We start from the raw sequence: 18136 nt of genomic DNA, 5'->3' as shown, positions 1-18136 counted from the left end.
CTCTTTTACTAACTAATTAGTTCTTGGGGATTATATGAGAACAGCCTTTGACCTCAGGTAATTGGGATATTTCACTTGAGATGATGCCTTCAGTCACTTGCTTAGCAAAGGGAACTCACCGCATTCATGCCTTGTCCAAAAAAGGGCACAATTGCATGGGCCGCATCCCCCATGAGTACACACTGGGAACCAATGTGGAATGCAGAGCACTTGACAGCTATCATAGGCTGGGCTGGCAGCAGAAAGTAATCTCGCTTCAGTGCTTCCCTTCCAGGAGGCAAAAATCACAACATATATGGATTAACATGAAGCATCAGAGTTTATACCCTGGTGAAACTTCCTTCTCTATGTGTAAGCCTAAGACTTTGTCACATTAAAATATACCTAGGTATGCCAATGAAGAAACAGGAAAAAAAAAACTTAAAGTTCTGCACGGCTCTGGTATCCTGTGGGTCTATGTTTCTAATTACAAAACAATTATTTACCATGCCTGTTACAGTGCAAATATATTCAGGCTGAGGTTAAGTAACCAAATTAAGTTCTAGCTATTTCCCTGTTATGCAATTTTCAAATTCATTAATATGTTTTGGGAAGTTCAATTTAACTATTTTGGTATTTCAATCTAAGTATTTCCATGAAAGAAGAGCAGTTTCTAGAATGCTTTGAGGTTTACAAAGAACGTGCTTTATAACAAGTCTGTTAAGGACATAGTACACATATTATTATCCACATTTTACAAATGAAGAAACAGGTTCAGAGAGGTTAGGTGATTTGCCTAAAATCACGTAACTAAAATCCAGCCACCTTGATTGCACGTTTGGTGATTTTTCAATGTCTATGATAATAGTTAAGTTTCAACAATTTCAAATGAAATTCCCCAAACATCACCAGCAATTTCAGATCCTTCAGGAATTTGACGTACATTCTATTCAATCAAAGCACTTGCTCTGAGTGAATGCAAACAGCAACTGTTTCTCTTTTGGCCAGCAACCCTGAGGGTCTTCCCCTCCTAGTTTGATATTTTTTTTTATTAAAGGGACCATCCCTAGACTCACTTCTTAAATAGATCTATTATTCACTGAATGGGCCTTGCCTCACTCAAAGTGAGAACCTGAAAAGACCTTAGCTTAAAAGGGCCAGGGTCTCCCATTGCATCCTGGACCATCTCCAGTCATCCTGATGAGTATCTGGCCACTAGGCCCAGATGGCTCTGGAGGAGAAAGTGAGGCTGGAGACCTTGCACAGCCCTCCCTCACTCAAATCAAAGTCAATTCCAAGTATGTCATCATCTCCCAGATGTTACGGTCCTCTTCTAGAATGAAGGACAAACACAACAACAACAACAACAACTATATGCCCGGGACTGAGCTGTACTAATAGACGATAAGAAACAATTGCTTCTCAACCCTCAAAGTCAAGAGGTAATCAATCTCTGAAATCAAAAGATTACCTCAATCTCAGAGGTAAAACCCTTCTCCTCTCTTCTCTCTCTTTGTCTCTGTTTCTCTCTGTCTCTGTCCCTGTCCCTCTTTCTTTGTGTCTCAAACATACAATATGTGCATGCGCTCACATACACATGCACACACACACATGACACAGTTCCAAAGACTTGTTTTTTGTCTACAGAATGAGTTAGCAGTAGAAAGGTCACTAGACTTGGAATCAGGATCTAACATAAGCTAACAAAATGCAGAAAAGCTTTTGGGCAAATCCCTTGACCTTTCCGGAACTAAGGAGTTCCTCATTTATAAAACGAAGGTACTGGATTAGATGACATCTAAGATTCCTTTTAGCCCTTTTAAACTTAGGGTAGGCACTATCTTGGAAGAAGAACTGAATTAAGAGTCAGAGGATCTGAATTCAAATTCTGATTCTGCTACTTGCTACCTATATGACCTTGGGCAAGTCAGTTCACCCTTCTGGACTTTCTTCATTTGTAAAATGAAAAGATTGATCTAAATAACTTCTCTGGAGGCTTCCAGATCAAATTTTGGTCCTGGGATCTTAACATCATCATCATCACATTCCACCAAAAAAGCACACGCAAGAAACCTTTCCTAGAGAATATTTTTGGGGGGTGGGATTGGGAGAAGAGTCTGGGGATTATGCAAAATTTCTCATCAAAAGAAAAAATCTGCTCAGATTTTATGTTCTAATGCAGGTTCAGATACTGGTGATTGTATAAGTGATCTAAATTAAAGAGAAGAGTTTAAAATCCCTTGCTTGATTTTATACAACTCAAGTTCATGAACCAGAAAGTACAATTGTGGATAACGAAACTTACTCTCCCATTAGGGGGATGGAATCTGGGAAGTATTTCTGGAAGAAATCCAGCACATCACTACCTGTCGTGAGCTTTTCAAAATCTTCAAAGGGCATGAACAAAGTACAAGTAAATGATCTGTTCTGTGAAGAGAAAAAAGGCACCTCACATATCAAAGGAATCAGGGATCTGGAAAATGTAGCCATTGAAGAGATAGCACCAAGTCACAGTACTCTTGGCTAGGCACTTCAGTGTCAGAGAGGAATCCTAGTTGTATGGTTTGAAGCCTAATACATATATAACTGATGGAGGGAAATCTCACCCCTTTACCCTCACTCTTATACCAAAAGTATATAGGAAGTCCCAGGACTGTTCCCACAGGCCCATATTGGGTTAAATATTCTGTCTCTTAACTCAAAACTGTGAAAGCTCATTAGTTTTTTCCCAAGAATGCACTTGACTATCCAGAATGCTAAGTAACAGTCTTGGGCTGAGTTAAGCATCTCCTTTATCCTTTCTCCTTTATCTTTCCTGGGGACATTAACAAGAAATGCACACATACACATACACATATATGTGTATGTGTATGTGTATATATATATGTATGTATGTATGTATGTATGTATATGTATACATATCCAGTCATTCAGTCATGTCCAAATCTTCATGACCCTATAAACCATACATAGCACTCTATGCCCTTCTATCCTCCTCTATCTCTTGAAGTTTGTACAAGTTTATGTTCATTGCTTCCATGATACTATCTCTCCATCTCATCCTCTGCCATCTCCTTTTCTTTTTGCTGTCAATCTTTCCCAACATCAGGTTCTTTTCCAATGAGTTTCATTTTCTCATGTTAGCCAAAGTATCTAAGCTTCAGCTTCAGTATTTGACCTTCCAGTGAGTAGTTTGAATTTGCTTTAGGTATTGACTGATTGATCTTCTTGATGTCCAAGGGACTCTCAAAAGTCTTCTCCTGTACCACAATTCAAAAGCATCAATTCTGCAGTGCTCAGCTTTCCTTATAGTCCATCTCTCACAGCCACACATTGCCACTGGGAAAACCACAGCCTTGACTTATACGGACCTTTGTTGGCAAGATGATGTCTCTGCTTTTTAGTACGCTGTTCAGATTTGCCATAGTTTTCCTTTCAAGGAGCAAGAGTCTTTTAATGTCATGGCTGCAGTGTCCATCTTCAGTGATCTTTGAGCCTAAGAATATAAATCTGACACTACTTCCATTTCTTCTCCCCCCATTTGCCAGGAAGTAATGGGACCATTTGTTAAGGTATTATTTTTTTATGTTAAGCTTCAGACCAGCCTTTACCTTCTCTTATTTCACCCCCATCAAAGAGGCTTCTTAATTCCTCTTCACTTTCTGCCATCAGAGTGACATCGTTTGCTTATCTGAGATTGTCGATATTTCTCTGGGCAACCTTAATTTTGGCTTTTGATTCATCCAGCCTGGCATTTCATAAGATGTACTCTGCGTATAAGTTAAATAAGGTGACAACATATAGCTTTGTTGAACTCCATTTCCAATCTTAAATCAATCAGTTGTTACATGTTTGGTTCTAACTGTTGCTTCTTGGCCTGCATACCGGTTCCTCAGGAGACAAGCAAGATGATCTGGTACTCCCATCTCTTTGAGGACTTACTGCATTTTGCTGTGATCCACACAGTCTTTTCAATGAAGCAGAAGCAGATGTTTTTCTAGAACTCCTTTGCTTTCTCCATAATCCAGCAAATGTTGGCAATTTGGTCTCTAGTTCCTCTGCCTCTTTGAAAACCAGCCTGCAGTTCTGGTAATTCTCGGTTCATATATTGCTGAAGCCTAGCTTGCATTTTTAACTTGCTGGAGTGTGAAACGAGCACTTTTTTTTTTTTTTGTAATTTGAACATTCCTTGGCATTGCTCTTCTTTAGGATTGGGATGTAAAATTGATATTTTCCAATCCAGTAGTCACTGTTGAGTTTTCCAAATTTGCTGGCATATTGAGTGCAGCTCTTTAACAGCCTCATCTTTTAGGATTTCAAATATCTCAGCTGGATTTCCATCACCTTCACTAGCCTTATTTTTAGTAATGCTTCCTAAGGCCCACTTAACTTCATTTTCTAGGATGTCTGACTTTAGAGCAGTGTGGTTATCAGTGATGTTAAAATCTTTCTTGTATGGTTCCTTTCTGTATTCTTGACACCTCTTCTTAATCTCTTCTGCTTCTGTTAAGTCCCTACTATTTTTGTCTTTTATCATGCTTATTTTTGCATGAAGCATTCCCTTGATATCTCTAATTTTCTTGAAGAGATCTCTTGTCTTTCCTATTTTATTGTTTTCTTCTATCTCTTTGCATTGCTCATTTAAGAAAATCTTATTTCTCCTTGCTATTCTCTGGAATTCTGCATTCAATTGAACATATCTTTCCCCTTCTCCTTTTTTTGCTTTCCTTCTTTCCTCAGCTATTTGTAAAGCCTCATGAGACAGTCATTTTGCTTTCTCACTGTTCTTTTTTTTTTTTTCGAATGTTTTTTGTTGCTGCCTCCTGTACAATATTGCAAACCTCTGTCCATAGTTCTTCAGGCACTCTATCTATCACCACATCTAATCCCTTATAATCTATTCATCACCTCCACTTCATATTGATAAGGGATGCAATTTAGGTCACATTTATTCAGTCTGATGGTTTTCCATACTTTCTTCAATTTAAATCTGAATTTTACATTAAGCCCATGATCTGAGCCGCAGTCAGTGGAGCTTCTCCACTTTTGGCTACAAAGTATATAATCAATTTGATTTCTATATTGACCATCTGGTGATGTCCATGTTTAGGGTCACCTTCTGAGGTTTTGAAAAGAGTGTTTATTTTCATCAGTGAGTTATCTTAACAAAACTCTGTTAGTGACTGCCCTGTTTCATTCTGTACGCCAAGGCCAAACTTCCCTGTTATTCCAATTATATTTTTATTTCCTACTTTAGCATTCCAATCTCCTATGTAGGAATGACATCTTTTTTTGGTGTTATTTCTACAAGATGTTGTAGGTCTCTATAGAATTGATCAGCTTTGGCCTCTTTGGCATCAGTGGTTGGAGCATAGACTTGTATTACTATGATGGTGAATAGTTTGTCTTGGATTTAAATAGATTTCATTGGTTTTTTTTTGAGATTATACCCTGGTACTGCTTTTATGACCCTTTTATTGACTATGAGGGCTTCTCCATTTCTTCTAAGGGATTCTTGCCCATAGTAGTATATGTAATGATTACCTAAATTAAATTTATTCATTCCTGTCCATTTAAGTTCACTGACACCTAAGATGTTAATATTTAATCTTTCCATCTCCTGTTCGACCACATCCAGTTTACCTTGGTTCACAGATCTTACAGTCCAGGTTCCTATGCAATATTGATCTTTATAGTACTGGACTTTCCTTCATCACCAGATGTATCCACAACTGAGCTTCCTTTTGGCTTTGGCCCAGCCACTTCGTTAGTACTGGGGCTACTTGTAGTCCTCCTCAGCTCTTCCCCAGTAGCATATTAGACACCTTCCAACCCAAGGACTCATCTTTCAATATTTCTTTTATCATTTTAGTACTGTCCATGGGGTTTTCTTGGCAGAGACATTGAGTGATTTGCCATTTCCTTCTCCAGTGGATCACCTTTTGTCAGAACTCTCCACTATGTCCATCTGGGGTGACTCTGTACTGCATAGCTCATAGTTTCCTTGAGCTACACAAGCCCCTCTGCCATGACAAGGCAGTGATCCAGGAAGGGATTAACAAGGAATAGAAATGGTCAAATGGCAGGGGAGGTAGTTGGTATAGTGGAAAAGATGGCATATTTGGAGTCAGTAGAAACCTAGGTTTAAAACTTGTCCCTGATATTACTAGTTGTGCAACTATGTGCAAGTCACTTAACCTTTATGAGCCTCAGTTTCCTCCTCTGTAAAATTTTAATGCTACTATTAATTCACATGATAATTGTATAGACTAAATGAAATATGATTTATGAAATTTATATGAATATCAGTTATTATTATTTAAAATTTTTTTCCTGTACCTAGCATAGTGCCTTGCACATAGAAAACACTTAAGATGTGTTTCAGTTGCTGAGTTAAATTACAGCAGGTAGAATAAAGAGGAAAAGTGCTGACAAGTGGAAAAAATTCCCCAGCCTTCTTTGGTAATGCCATAAACAACCACTCAAGACCATAGGTCAATTCATTTTCATATATTACATAGAAGTTAAATATCCTCATAAGTATTCAATTAATTTTGAGAAACATTTATTAAGCAAATAGGACAACACATATGTGCCAGTGGTCCTTGATGTTTGAAATGGTCTTTCTCCTAACCACCACTTCTTAGGTTCCCTGACTTCCTTTAAAAGGTTCCACTCAGAAAAATATTAAAAGAAAATCTTTCATATGAACAAATCCTGATTCCTTCAAGTTTTTCCTCATAGGGCCTATTTTTTGAAAATATTTAGTCATTCATTAAATAAGTAAAAGCTTAAAAAATTAACCATATACAGTAGTAAGTAAAGAAACAAATGAACAATACATACACAAATGTGATTCATGGTGCAATATACTTTACCTGGTTAGGAAGAGCAATCATCATGAAAGTGTTTCTTGGCCAAATGTGTAGATAATTAGGTTCCATGGCATACTGTAGGGGGAAAACTCACAGATGTTTACTAAAACATTAACCAAATACCTCTATTAAACTCATTCTACATATGGCATAAATGTTTCCCTGATAATGTAACTATAATAGTGTCATTTCTCAAACAGAATGACTTGACTATCACTGGGCCCATCAGAGAGTTTCTTACAGTCTCTAACAGAACCCAAAGTATGTTGTCCTTGTGGTACTGGAATGATATATTGCCTCAGCATATTTGTTTCTTATGTGCAGTCTTTACTCCAATTGTACTTCGAATTTGTATGAACTCTTCTCACTGATGTTGTGTTTGTGTGTGCCCTAGGCTTATAAGGAGGATTGTTTCAAAGCTACAGTTCTTATTCTACCATTTTAGCAAATGCTTTTCCTTTGAGCTAATCATGTCTACTGGTTGACAGTTGATGGGAAGCACTAAAGGAATTCTTAATATAATGTATCTAACAGGTGGACATCCAGTTTCTGTTTGAAGACTTCCAAGGAAGATGAACCCTTGATAGATCAAGGCATGTGTTACAGTGAAGACTCAAAGCCTCTGACTAGACAATATCATACAAACATAACAGGACACAATTTTCCAAACTTGTTCAAAATGCATGAATAATTTGTTCTGGCTCTGGATGTAACTATCTAAAGTTGTTGGCTGATATATAGTAGTATCATCCCTTCACAGAATGGTACAAATATCAATAGATCTGGTCAAAGGACTTGGGTTTGAATCCTAAGACTTGCCAAATATCAGCCATAAGATTTTGGGCAACTTATTTCATTTTGAGAAATTGGTTTCCTCCTCTGCAAAGTGAGAAAATTGGATTAGATAAACTCCAAAGTCCCAACTAGTTTTAAATCTACAGTTCTGTGATCTAACAAGCGTCTGACTGGATGACAGTTAAGAGATGATGTTTTAGTAAAATGAAAATATTTATCAATGCTATTTGCTAGTTCTGACTTAGGAACCAACATTCCACTTGTGTCTGTTGACAATGCATTTCATTATAACTTCTTGGTTTCATTTGCTTATGACAACATAAAAGTTCTCGCCCTGTATGCTAAAAATATTTCCATTTACACTGTTGTAGTCATTTTGTATATTGTTTTCCTTGTAAGGAAAAATATTTCCTTAAGCCAAAAGGGAGAAGAGAAGCATCCTTGTACTAAATCCAAACTTGCCACTGACTTTTTTTAGCTTAATATTTAAACTAGCCAGGACTTTGACTTGGCATTCTTTCGTGGAGTAGTGACCATGTTTTCTTAAAGTAATACACACCACTCTACAATACTTCCTTTATAAAAGGTAACTAAAAAAAGATAGAGGAGAAATGTTAATGAGGGAAAAAAATGGAGATTTCCTTACCTCCCCATTCTTAGGTGGAATAGTCAGTTCCATGTACCCATGAGGAATATACTGTTGACTGTAGTTGAAGCGAGCCCGTTTCATGAACTGTGTTCTTACTGTTGAATAGGCTCCATCACACCCTACAATAAGGTCACAAGTAACTTCTACAGGTACCTGATTCGATCTGTGAAATCAAGTAAAGAGTTAATCTGTAGGCATAATGATAACAATAGAGATGTCCACCACTTCAGTGTAACTGGGATTTGTCTTGTGGATTTAGCAGTAGCACTCGGTAGAACTTTTGGTATGAGCTATGGATTTTCAACTCTTTGTATTTTGTATTATCTGTAGACAAAACAAAGAGAAGAATAATTGCCCTGACTTACTTCAAAGATTGTAAGGCAGCTAGGTGGCACAGTACATAAGAGTGTTGGACTGGGAGTAAGGAAGATGAGGTCAAATCCTGCCTTAGATACTAGCTGTGTGACCCTGAGTATGTCACTTCTCTTTGCCTCAGTTTCTTCAACTCTAAAATTGGGATAATAATAGCACCTTTCTGTTGTGAGGATCAAATGAGATGTATATTACTATATAAAATACTTTGCAAACCTTATAGTACTACGTAAATGCTAGCTATTATTGTTGTTGTTTTCATTATTGCTGAGAGTGACCCACACTAATGCACTGTTGGTAGAGTTATGAATTAGTATAACTATTTTGGAAAGCCACTGGAATTTGGAATTATGCTAAGAAGGTGAGTAAATGTCAATACCCTTTGTCCAAGAGATTCCACTGCTAGGCATATACCCCAGTGAGGTCAAAGATTAATAAAATGGCCCTATATACACCCAAATATTGATGGCAGCACTTTTGTAGTGGCAAAGAACTGGGAACAAAGTACATACCTACTAGGAAATCAATAAACAAGTTATGGTACATGAATATAAGGGAACATTCTGATCCTTTAAGAAATGTTGGATATAGTGAACAGGGAGAAATATGAGAGAACATGCAAATCAATACAAAGTGAAATAAGCAGAACAAGGAAAACAACATACATAATGACCACAACTATGTAAATGGAAAGAACTGCCACCACAAAACAAATGAAACTGAACAATGTGAAATTAGAATGGCTAAGCTTGGCCCCAAAGAAAAGACATGAGAAGGCACCTCCTTTTCTTCTTTGTAGAGTAGGGGAAGGGGGTAGATAATTAGTGTGGAACTTTGCATATAATGCCATTGGTCAGTTTTGCTGAGCAGTTTTTTTTTTCTTTTTCATTCTTTGTTGTAAGAGATAGCTCACTAGGAGGTGAGGGGGAAGAATATATTGGGAATGTAAATGATGTAAAAACAAATGATATCAATAATTTTTTTGGTGAGGCAATCGAGGTTAAGTGACTTGCCCAGGGTCACACAGCTAGGAATTGTCAAGTGTCTGAAGCCAGATTTGAACCCAAGTCCTCCTAACTCCAGGGAAGGTATTCTATCCACTGCACCACCTAGCCACCCCTATCAATAATTTTTTTTAACTTAAAAAAGTAACCCATAATACTGTTCATTGGAAAGACTTATGTATCTGGAGTGAGGGGATCTGAGTTCAAATATAAGCTCTACTACTTTCTTCTTGACTGACCTTGAGCTCACCTTAACCTCTAGGACTCAGTGTTCTCATCTGTAAAATGAAAGGTTTGGACTAAATGAGGATTAAGGTTTCTTCTAGCTTTAAATATATAATCCAATGATCATCCTCATATTCAACAAACATTGACTGACTGCCCACTATGTGCAAGGCACTGTGTTGGGCTTCAGGAGCATAGAAGATGGAAGAATCGATAAGGCCTAGGATGGTTAGAGGTTTCATGGATGAGATGGGACTTGAGCTAGGCCTTTAAGATAGGGTAGAACTTAAGATAAAGGAAAATAGTAGGGACAGCAATCAAGATAACAGAAAAAAAGACTTGGAAGAAGGAATGTGTATAGTCAAGGAACAATGACCAGATCAACATGACTAAAGCATATAGGTCATTTAGCAAAGTTGTAGTAAATGAAGTTGGTACTTGGTACTGGCTAAGAAATAGAGTGGTAGATTAGTGGAATAGGTTAGGTACACAAGACACAGTAGTAAATGACTAGAGTAATCTACTGTTTGATAAATCGAAAGACTCCAGCTTCTGAGATAGGAAGCACTATTTGACAAAAACTTTTGGGAAAACCAGAAAATAGCATGGCAGAAACTAGGCATAGATCAACATTTCACACCATATACCAAGATAAGGTCAAAATGAGTACATGATTTAAACATAAAGGGTGATACCATAAGCAAATTAAGACAGCAAGGAATAGTTTACCTGTCAGATCTATAGAGAAGGGAAGATTTTATGACTAAACAAGAGATAGAGAATATTATAAAATGTAAAATGGTTAATTTTAATTACATTAAATTAAAAAGGTTTTACACAAAGTCAATGCAACTAAGATTAGAAGGAAAATGGAAAGCTGGGAAACAATTTTTATAGCCAGTGTTTCTGATAAAGACCTCATTTCTCAAATATATAGAGAACTGAGTCAAATTTATAAGAATACAAGTCATTCCCCAAATGATAAATGGTCAAAGGATATTAACAGGCAGGTTTCAGATGAAAAAATCAAAGCTATCTATGGACATATGAAGAAGTGCTCTAAATCACTACTGATTACAGAAATGCAAATAAAAACAACTCTGAGGTACCACCTCATACCTATTAGATTAACTAACATTACAGAAAAGGAAAATGATAAATGTTGGAGAAGATGTAGGAAAATTGGAACACTAATGCATTGTTGGTAGAGTTGTGAACTGATCCAACCACTCTGGAGAGCAATTTGGAACTATGCCCAAAGGGCTATAAAACTGTGCACACCCTTTGACCCAGCAATAGCACTACTAGGTCTGTATCCCAAAAAGATCATAAAAAAGGGAAAAGGACTCACATGTACAGACATATTTATAGCAGCTCTTTTTGTGGTGGCCAAGAACAGGAAATTGAGGGGATGCCTATCAATTGGGGAATGGCTGAACAAGTGGTTGTATATGAATATAATGGAATACTATCGTGCTGTAAGAAATGATGAGTATGTGGGTTTTGGAAAAACCTGGAAAGACTTATACGAACTGATGCTGAGCGAAGTGAGCAAAACCAGCAGAACATTGTACACAGAAACAGCAACATTGTGCAATGATCAACTCTGATAGATTGAGCTCTTCTCAGCAATACAATGATCCAAGACAATTCCAGAAGACTCATGACAGAAAATGCTATCCACATCCACAGAAAGAACTATGAAGTCTGGATGCATATTGAAGCATACAATTTTCACTTTTTTGTTGTTTTTTATTTTTTCTTTCTTGCAGTTTTTCCTTTTTGTTCTGATTCTTCTTTCATAACATGACTAATCCGTAGAAATATGTTTAACATGATTGTACATGTATAACCTATATCAGATTGCTTGCTGTCTTGGGGAGGGGAGGTAGAAAAATTTGGAACTCAAAATCTTATAAAAATGAATGTTGAAAACTTTCTTTACATGTAATTGGAAAAAATAAAATACTATCAAGTGCAAAAAGAAGTAAATAAGGTTGGTGAGGTAGGTAAGGGCTAGATGGTGGAGGACTTTAAATGTCAAGCTACAGGCTTTGGACTTTATCCTACATGTAGTGGACAGCCACCTGATCAAGATGTAGGTGTTGATACTATTTGTACAAAATGGTATTTAAGAAGATGAATCTGGCAAACAAAGAAGAATAGGTTGGAAAAGGGAGAACCTGGAGGCAGGGAGAATAGTTAAGAGACTTACTTCATTGTTCAGCTGTGAGGTGATAAGGACATGCACTAGGATAATGGCAGTGGAAATGGAAAGAAAGGGACAGAAGGGAGAAATATAAAGAAGAAAGACTGGTCAGTATTTTCTAAGAGACTAGAGATGAAGAAAGAGGATAGAGTACACTTAAAGGATAAGATGAGGAGAAAATGGAACTGTGAAGGAAAGATATAGAGTAGCTCAAGAAGTAGGAAGAAAACAAAACAGAATATAGTAAAGAGAGTGTTGGGCTTAGAGAAAGGACAACCTGAGCTCGAATCCAGCCTCTGACACTTACCAGAAATTCTTGGCTACTCAACTTCTCTGAGCTCCAGTTTCCTCATTGTAAAATACGGACAATAACACTTGTGGCACCTACTTAATAAGCTTGTTTTGTTGTCAAGATTAAATGAGGTTATATGTGTAAAGCCTTCAGAAACCTTAAAGTGCTACACAGATGGCAGCTATTATTGTTGTTGTTGTTGTCAGAGTATAAAAATTCTAGGGCAGAGGGAGACAGTATTTTAAGAAAAATTGGGTGATCACTTAGTGTCAAATGCTACAGAGAGGTCAAGGAGGATGGAGACAAAGAAAAAGATCACTGGATTTGTCCAGTCTCCTCACCTATTTTCCCTAGTAGCTATTTTTAAAAGTTAGTTCCTATCCCAGAGGATCTCAAATGCAACCTAAATTAATTAGATGATTGAGATTGTGTAAACATGATGTTAAATATGAAGGTAGAGACTGAAAATTTCATCTGATTCAAAGGTACATTTGGAGGCCTCTATGATTCCTTCAGGCTCTAAAATTTTACCTCTTAAAAAAGGAAACGCATTTTCAATGAAAATTTCCCAAGATAATTATTGAAGCCTTTTAAAAATTATTAATCAAAGGATAATTCTCCACCTCCCAATCCTTCTTCTCTAGTCCTTTGTGAGGCCTGGTGTCTGTGATTAATTACCCAAGGATAGTGATTATGCCTTCTTCAGGTTTACAATTCAACAACTTGTGGCCAAAGTGCACTTTTGCAGTGGAGTATTTTTCAACAGCTGGAGAACAAACAGAAAAACAACACGTGGAGATATAATTTAAATTCTCTTTTATACCAAATTTAAGAAAAGTTGAGGTTTTCATTTATTGTTCAACTGGGTACAATGACTTATTGACAACATTCAAATTAATTGGTTTAATATCATTCCCACTTGACATCATTTCCCAGTATCATTCTGGTATTAAAACTTTAAGTATAAACTTGTCTTCTTTCCGCTTATTTCCATATTAAAAATTTTTAAATCCAATCTTATTTGCTTAAATGTCATATACCTGAATGAAGGGCACACTGGGAAATAAGAATCAGCTAGCTCATGTTAAAATATGTCAGTTGTGTAATAATACCTCAGCTACTCACATACATATTTGTCCTTGTGTCTGTTTCGAACAGCTCTATTGCCAGGAATGCTTTAAATTCAAGGTAATATAACTTGATGTTTTAGATTGTCTCTGTATCAGGTAATCAGCATATAGTAGAAAATCAACCAATCCGTCACTGAGCATTTATTAAGTGCTGACTATGTACCAGGCACTGTGCAAAGTACTATGGATACAAAGAATCAGGCAACCAGACAAACTCCAATTAGAATGTTAAGTTTGCCGTATGAGTTCCAAGCATCACGGTAACACAACAATGCAAAAAGGTGAATAAGGTTTATTTAAATAAAGATGTTAGACTTACCAGTCAATAGGTCCTTATTTAGATGTTCTCTACTTATAGAAAGAATATACTGGAAAAAAATGGAATTTGAAAACATTGTTTAGGAATAATGTAAAAATATACTCCTGAACTATGGGACAATTTTTCTACTAGATAGGCAGTTCAATAATCAATAAGCATGGCATTTCTTTTTAAAGTATTCAATCTACATTTATTATTTTTATTATTTATAAGATTTATGTTTGGAAAAATCAAACCCTTCTCTTTTAGAATTTAGCGGTGTTTTCACAAAAATAGGGGACATAATCCAGTCATGAAGTGTTTTTTCACTTAGTGCCTAGTGCATTTCCTTGCACAAAGTAGATTCACTCAATAAATGTTTGCTGCACTAAACTAAATCAGATCACCCTACTCAGCTATTTTGGAAATCTCTTGAACTCCTACATACTTCTATACAATTCTACATAGGGAATAGACCTGTGATTTCACTGGTATAGGGAACTCCTAGGTAAGGAAGCTCCCTCTACTTATTCCAAATATACTATTATTATTCAACTTTGGAACTCCTCTGTCATTGCCTCCACATCCAGCAACGGAGACCCCAACATAAGAAAATTGGTCATATTATTGTTTTAGACTCATATGCTGATTTTGACCCAAAACAGTAGTGTCCAATTTGATCACTATCAACCAGATTTATCCCTAAATGCCTTTTGGCTGTTTCCAAAGTAAAATCAACCTTCAAAGGACAAAAATTTGCCAGCATTAAGTATCACACAAAAAATTCTCAAAGGTGCTTTGAATTGGACAATTGGACACACACACACACACACACACACACACACACACACACTGGCACATTTATTTAAAGGAAAAAGACACATTAGTTTATTGTTATACCTCAAATAGAGTTACTCATATATGCAACACACCCAGACATATGTTAATTAAAAAATAATGTTAGGTGGAAATTGACTAACAGGAAGAAAGACTATTTTATAAGTGAATACCCTAGGGGCTAGGGCTAAGAAAATCTCTGGCCACCCCTCATGCCCCAACCCTCAACACACACATACATTGTAGGACTGTTACAAAGCCAATGGAGTAGATAGTATTCAGAAGTCTATGTAGTAAAAGGGATCCTAAAAAAACCCAACCCCATCCTCCCACCTCTGGATCTTCCTCACCTGCCTGACAAAGAAAGGTGTCTGCAATCCTATGATAAGAGAATCATTCATTTAGGCTGAGGTATGTTTAGTGCTAAGTGCCGTCTTTAAAATGCAGTTAGCCTTGTCATTTTTACTTTGATGTGATTTTGTTTATTTTTATATCATAGAATTAGAGAATCTCAGAGCTAGAATGAGTCTTGGACATTATCTTAATCTAACTACCTCACTTTACAAAAATTGAGCCCTGGAGAGATTATATGGCTTTCTTAAAGATTAGAATCCATGTCTCCTAATGCCCCTTTCCCTCCCCATGCTTACTCCTTTGAAATAGTTAGCTAAAAGCTAGGACCCCCAAAAAGTCAGAATTTTCATGTGAGAGGCATATAAGGCACCCCTCATGGGAATAAGGATATATCTGGTTGGGGAATGAAGTTGGGGAGGGGTCCAGGATAGTTGGGGAACAACATGAGAACACTAAGTAACGACAGAGGGCACGGAAAGAAGGTGGGAAGACATGAAAGCCCAACTTTACACAGGTCACAGTTATTTGTAGAGCATAACACACTGGTGATTGCTCTGGACTGAAGGTGAGAATCAGAAATGTCAACAAAATTGATTTACCCTAAGTACATAAAATGCCAAAATAAGAGGAATATTTACAGCTTTTAAGATATACCAATATAGCTAATTAGTGAGTCCATGATGTATCATAAAGTGAAAATCTGAATTAACAACTTAGTTTGTAAATAGCTTGATCCTGCTGGGAATAAAAAAAAAAGAAATTTCTTATCATCTTGCTAAAATTCATAAAAATCAAGGCCATTTTTATTATCCTGCTCTGTACCCCTGGTGTCTGATATGCTGATTGTTATATATCACATATAATACTGTTATGTGCAATGCAACAGAACGCAGAAATGTTATTTTAGTATATCAGGAAGCATTTCAATGAATAGAAGAATTTAAATATTCGTTCTTGTTCAGAGAGCATGTAGATGATTTTTACATTCAGTTGGGTACTTTGTTACATTCATAAAATCATAGGTTTATCGGGAATCCCAACAGATCATCTCGATCATTCCCCGCCCCCAACTTTCATATACAATTTTAACTAAAAGAGAAAGTTGGTTCATTCTTTTCTTAACTAAAATTAACCAAAAGTAAAATAAAATTCTTCAAGCCTCATTTCCCTAATGCTAATCTAATACAATGGTGATACTGTAAATAATAAGTAACAAGAGTAATAATAAATTAGCTTGAAGATTTTTTAAAATTAGCTATGAGAAACAATATGTACAGATGATTTATGGAATCACTTCAGGAGACAGGTTTAACTCTTGCTTTCAAGTTATTTATATTGGAACAATTTCTAATAGGGTGCTAGATTCAGAAAGGAACAAGGGGGAAAATGGCAAGATTCCAAGCAATTCTAGATTGAATAATGGAATGAAACTAATTAAACAATACTGCTCAGAGTCCCCAACCTGTTTTTATAAATGCTTTCAGCTTCAGAGGTTAGGGCTTCAAAAAAAAAAAGGCAAAACAAAAAATCCACCTATATTGAGGGGTAGGACTTGTTTTTTAATCTGAAACCCACTTTCTGCACTGCTCCTAACTCTGCCCTGCAACTCACCCCTCACACTCTCCACATACACCTAAGTACATTCTTTAAATACTTCTCACCTGTTTGGAAGAACTTCAGTATGAAATATGTACTTTCCTCTCCTCTCTCCCTAGCAGAATCCTATCCATTTTTCAAGACCCAGGACCTCTCAGTATTAAAGGACCTTAGGTTTAGAGCTGCAAGGGACTTTTGAAGTTATCTGGTCTAAAGCTCTTTGTGGAGCCTTGCCCGGCAGCTTCAGCTTTCTTCTTTTCTAAACTTTGGCAATCTTCATTGGTATTTCCTAGTTTAAAGTTTTATTATATATGGTCCTGTTTTCAAATCATTTCACATGTGGAAATCATATCACTCCACAGGATGTGATGATATGTTCCCTGAGAGCAAAGATAGTATCTTATACTTCAAATGCACTTAGTCCAGTAGTGTGAAGACAGTAAGTGCCCAAACAATGATTGATTGATTATAACATAATATTATCTGAAACCTAGACTAGTTGATCTTCCTCTCTCTTCTTCCGCTCCCTACTTCCTATTTTTGTGAAGGTGTCAATATGATGCCAAAATGAACATTCAGTTCTGTAGAAGGAAAAAAAAAACTCACAATTGAATAACAGGGAATTCAGGCAAAAAAAAAAAAGCCAGCATGCTAAATATGCAAATTTTTCACATTTCTATGAGTTTCATTATCATATGTAACTATAAATTTTGCTTCCTTGAGGGTACCACTACTGACTAAAAATAAGGAAAAATGAGATAACTCTGTCTAACAAAAATCAGAACCAGAGGGAAAGCAGGATTGCCCAATTTTTGCTGTTGTCCTTAGGGAAAAAAGAAAAGAACTTTTCTACGTGAAAATTAAGAGGGTTGGGGTTTCTGGTTTGCTGAAAGACATTCTGCATACCTGCTTTCCCAAGGAAGCAAATTCAGAAAGTGTAATTAGATAAGGAAACCCTTCTTTTGAGCTCAATATGCTACTGTAGGAAAGTTAACAGGTAAAAAAAGAAAACCACATGAAAGCTAAGCAAAAAAGGAGAAACAGAAATCTGATTTTGGTTTTTAAAAACTACATAGTACCATCTGGATGCTATTTTCTCTTTTAGAAACTGTTGTAGGCGAGAGGGAAATGGTTCTACTCCATTTCTCGAAGTTGAAATGCAAATCAATTCTAGTCAAGTTATTTTTGAAGGAACATGAAAAAAAAATCAGCCCACTAGAAATGCTTTTGCTCTTCAGCATTGAATGAATAGATGGGTATTTATTATCTTTTCTACTTTTCTCTATAGGGCACATTTACGTCAATGAAGGATGCAGAGAAGCTGAGATAAAGCCTACAGGATGGCAGAGAATTATTCAGGTTTCTTTTTTCTAATTTTCTATCCACCGAAGAGGAACCATGCTTTAAAAGACAGCACTGACTTCCCCTTGCCCTAGAAGAGAAACCTCCTGACAGGTGAGATGTAAAGATATGTGCAAGCAAAGAAATCAATTTGAACACTTTCCACTTGAGTTTTTTTTC

At 36.5% G+C, this 18136-nt stretch overlaps 1 protein-coding gene across 1 annotated transcript in view; it reads right to left on the bottom strand.

Annotated features, from left to right (window-relative positions):
* Positions 1 to 18136, bottom strand: part of LOC114049671 (kynurenine 3-monooxygenase-like) — a 60150-nt gene that overhangs the window by 19948 nt on the left and 22066 nt on the right. Inside the window, exons 5-10 of the mRNA XM_027870983.1 lie at positions 13850 to 13898; positions 13079 to 13166; positions 8296 to 8461; positions 6858 to 6929; positions 2285 to 2406; positions 120 to 267 (exon numbers count right to left, since the gene is read on the bottom strand). Coding sequence (XP_027726784.1) covers positions 120 to 267; positions 2285 to 2406; positions 6858 to 6929; positions 8296 to 8461; positions 13079 to 13166; positions 13850 to 13898 — 645 coding nt within the window. The remainder of the gene's footprint in view (positions 1 to 119; positions 268 to 2284; positions 2407 to 6857; positions 6930 to 8295; positions 8462 to 13078; positions 13167 to 13849; positions 13899 to 18136) is intronic.

This window comes from Vombatus ursinus, unplaced genomic scaffold (assembly GCF_900497805.2).
Source record: "Vombatus ursinus unplaced genomic scaffold, bare-nosed wombat genome assembly UNPS02014798.1, whole genome shotgun sequence".
Lineage (NCBI taxonomy): Eukaryota > Metazoa > Chordata > Mammalia > Diprotodontia > Vombatidae > Vombatus > Vombatus ursinus.
Note: the sequence above shows the minus strand (reverse complement) of the source record. Positions and strands in the feature narration are given on the sequence as shown.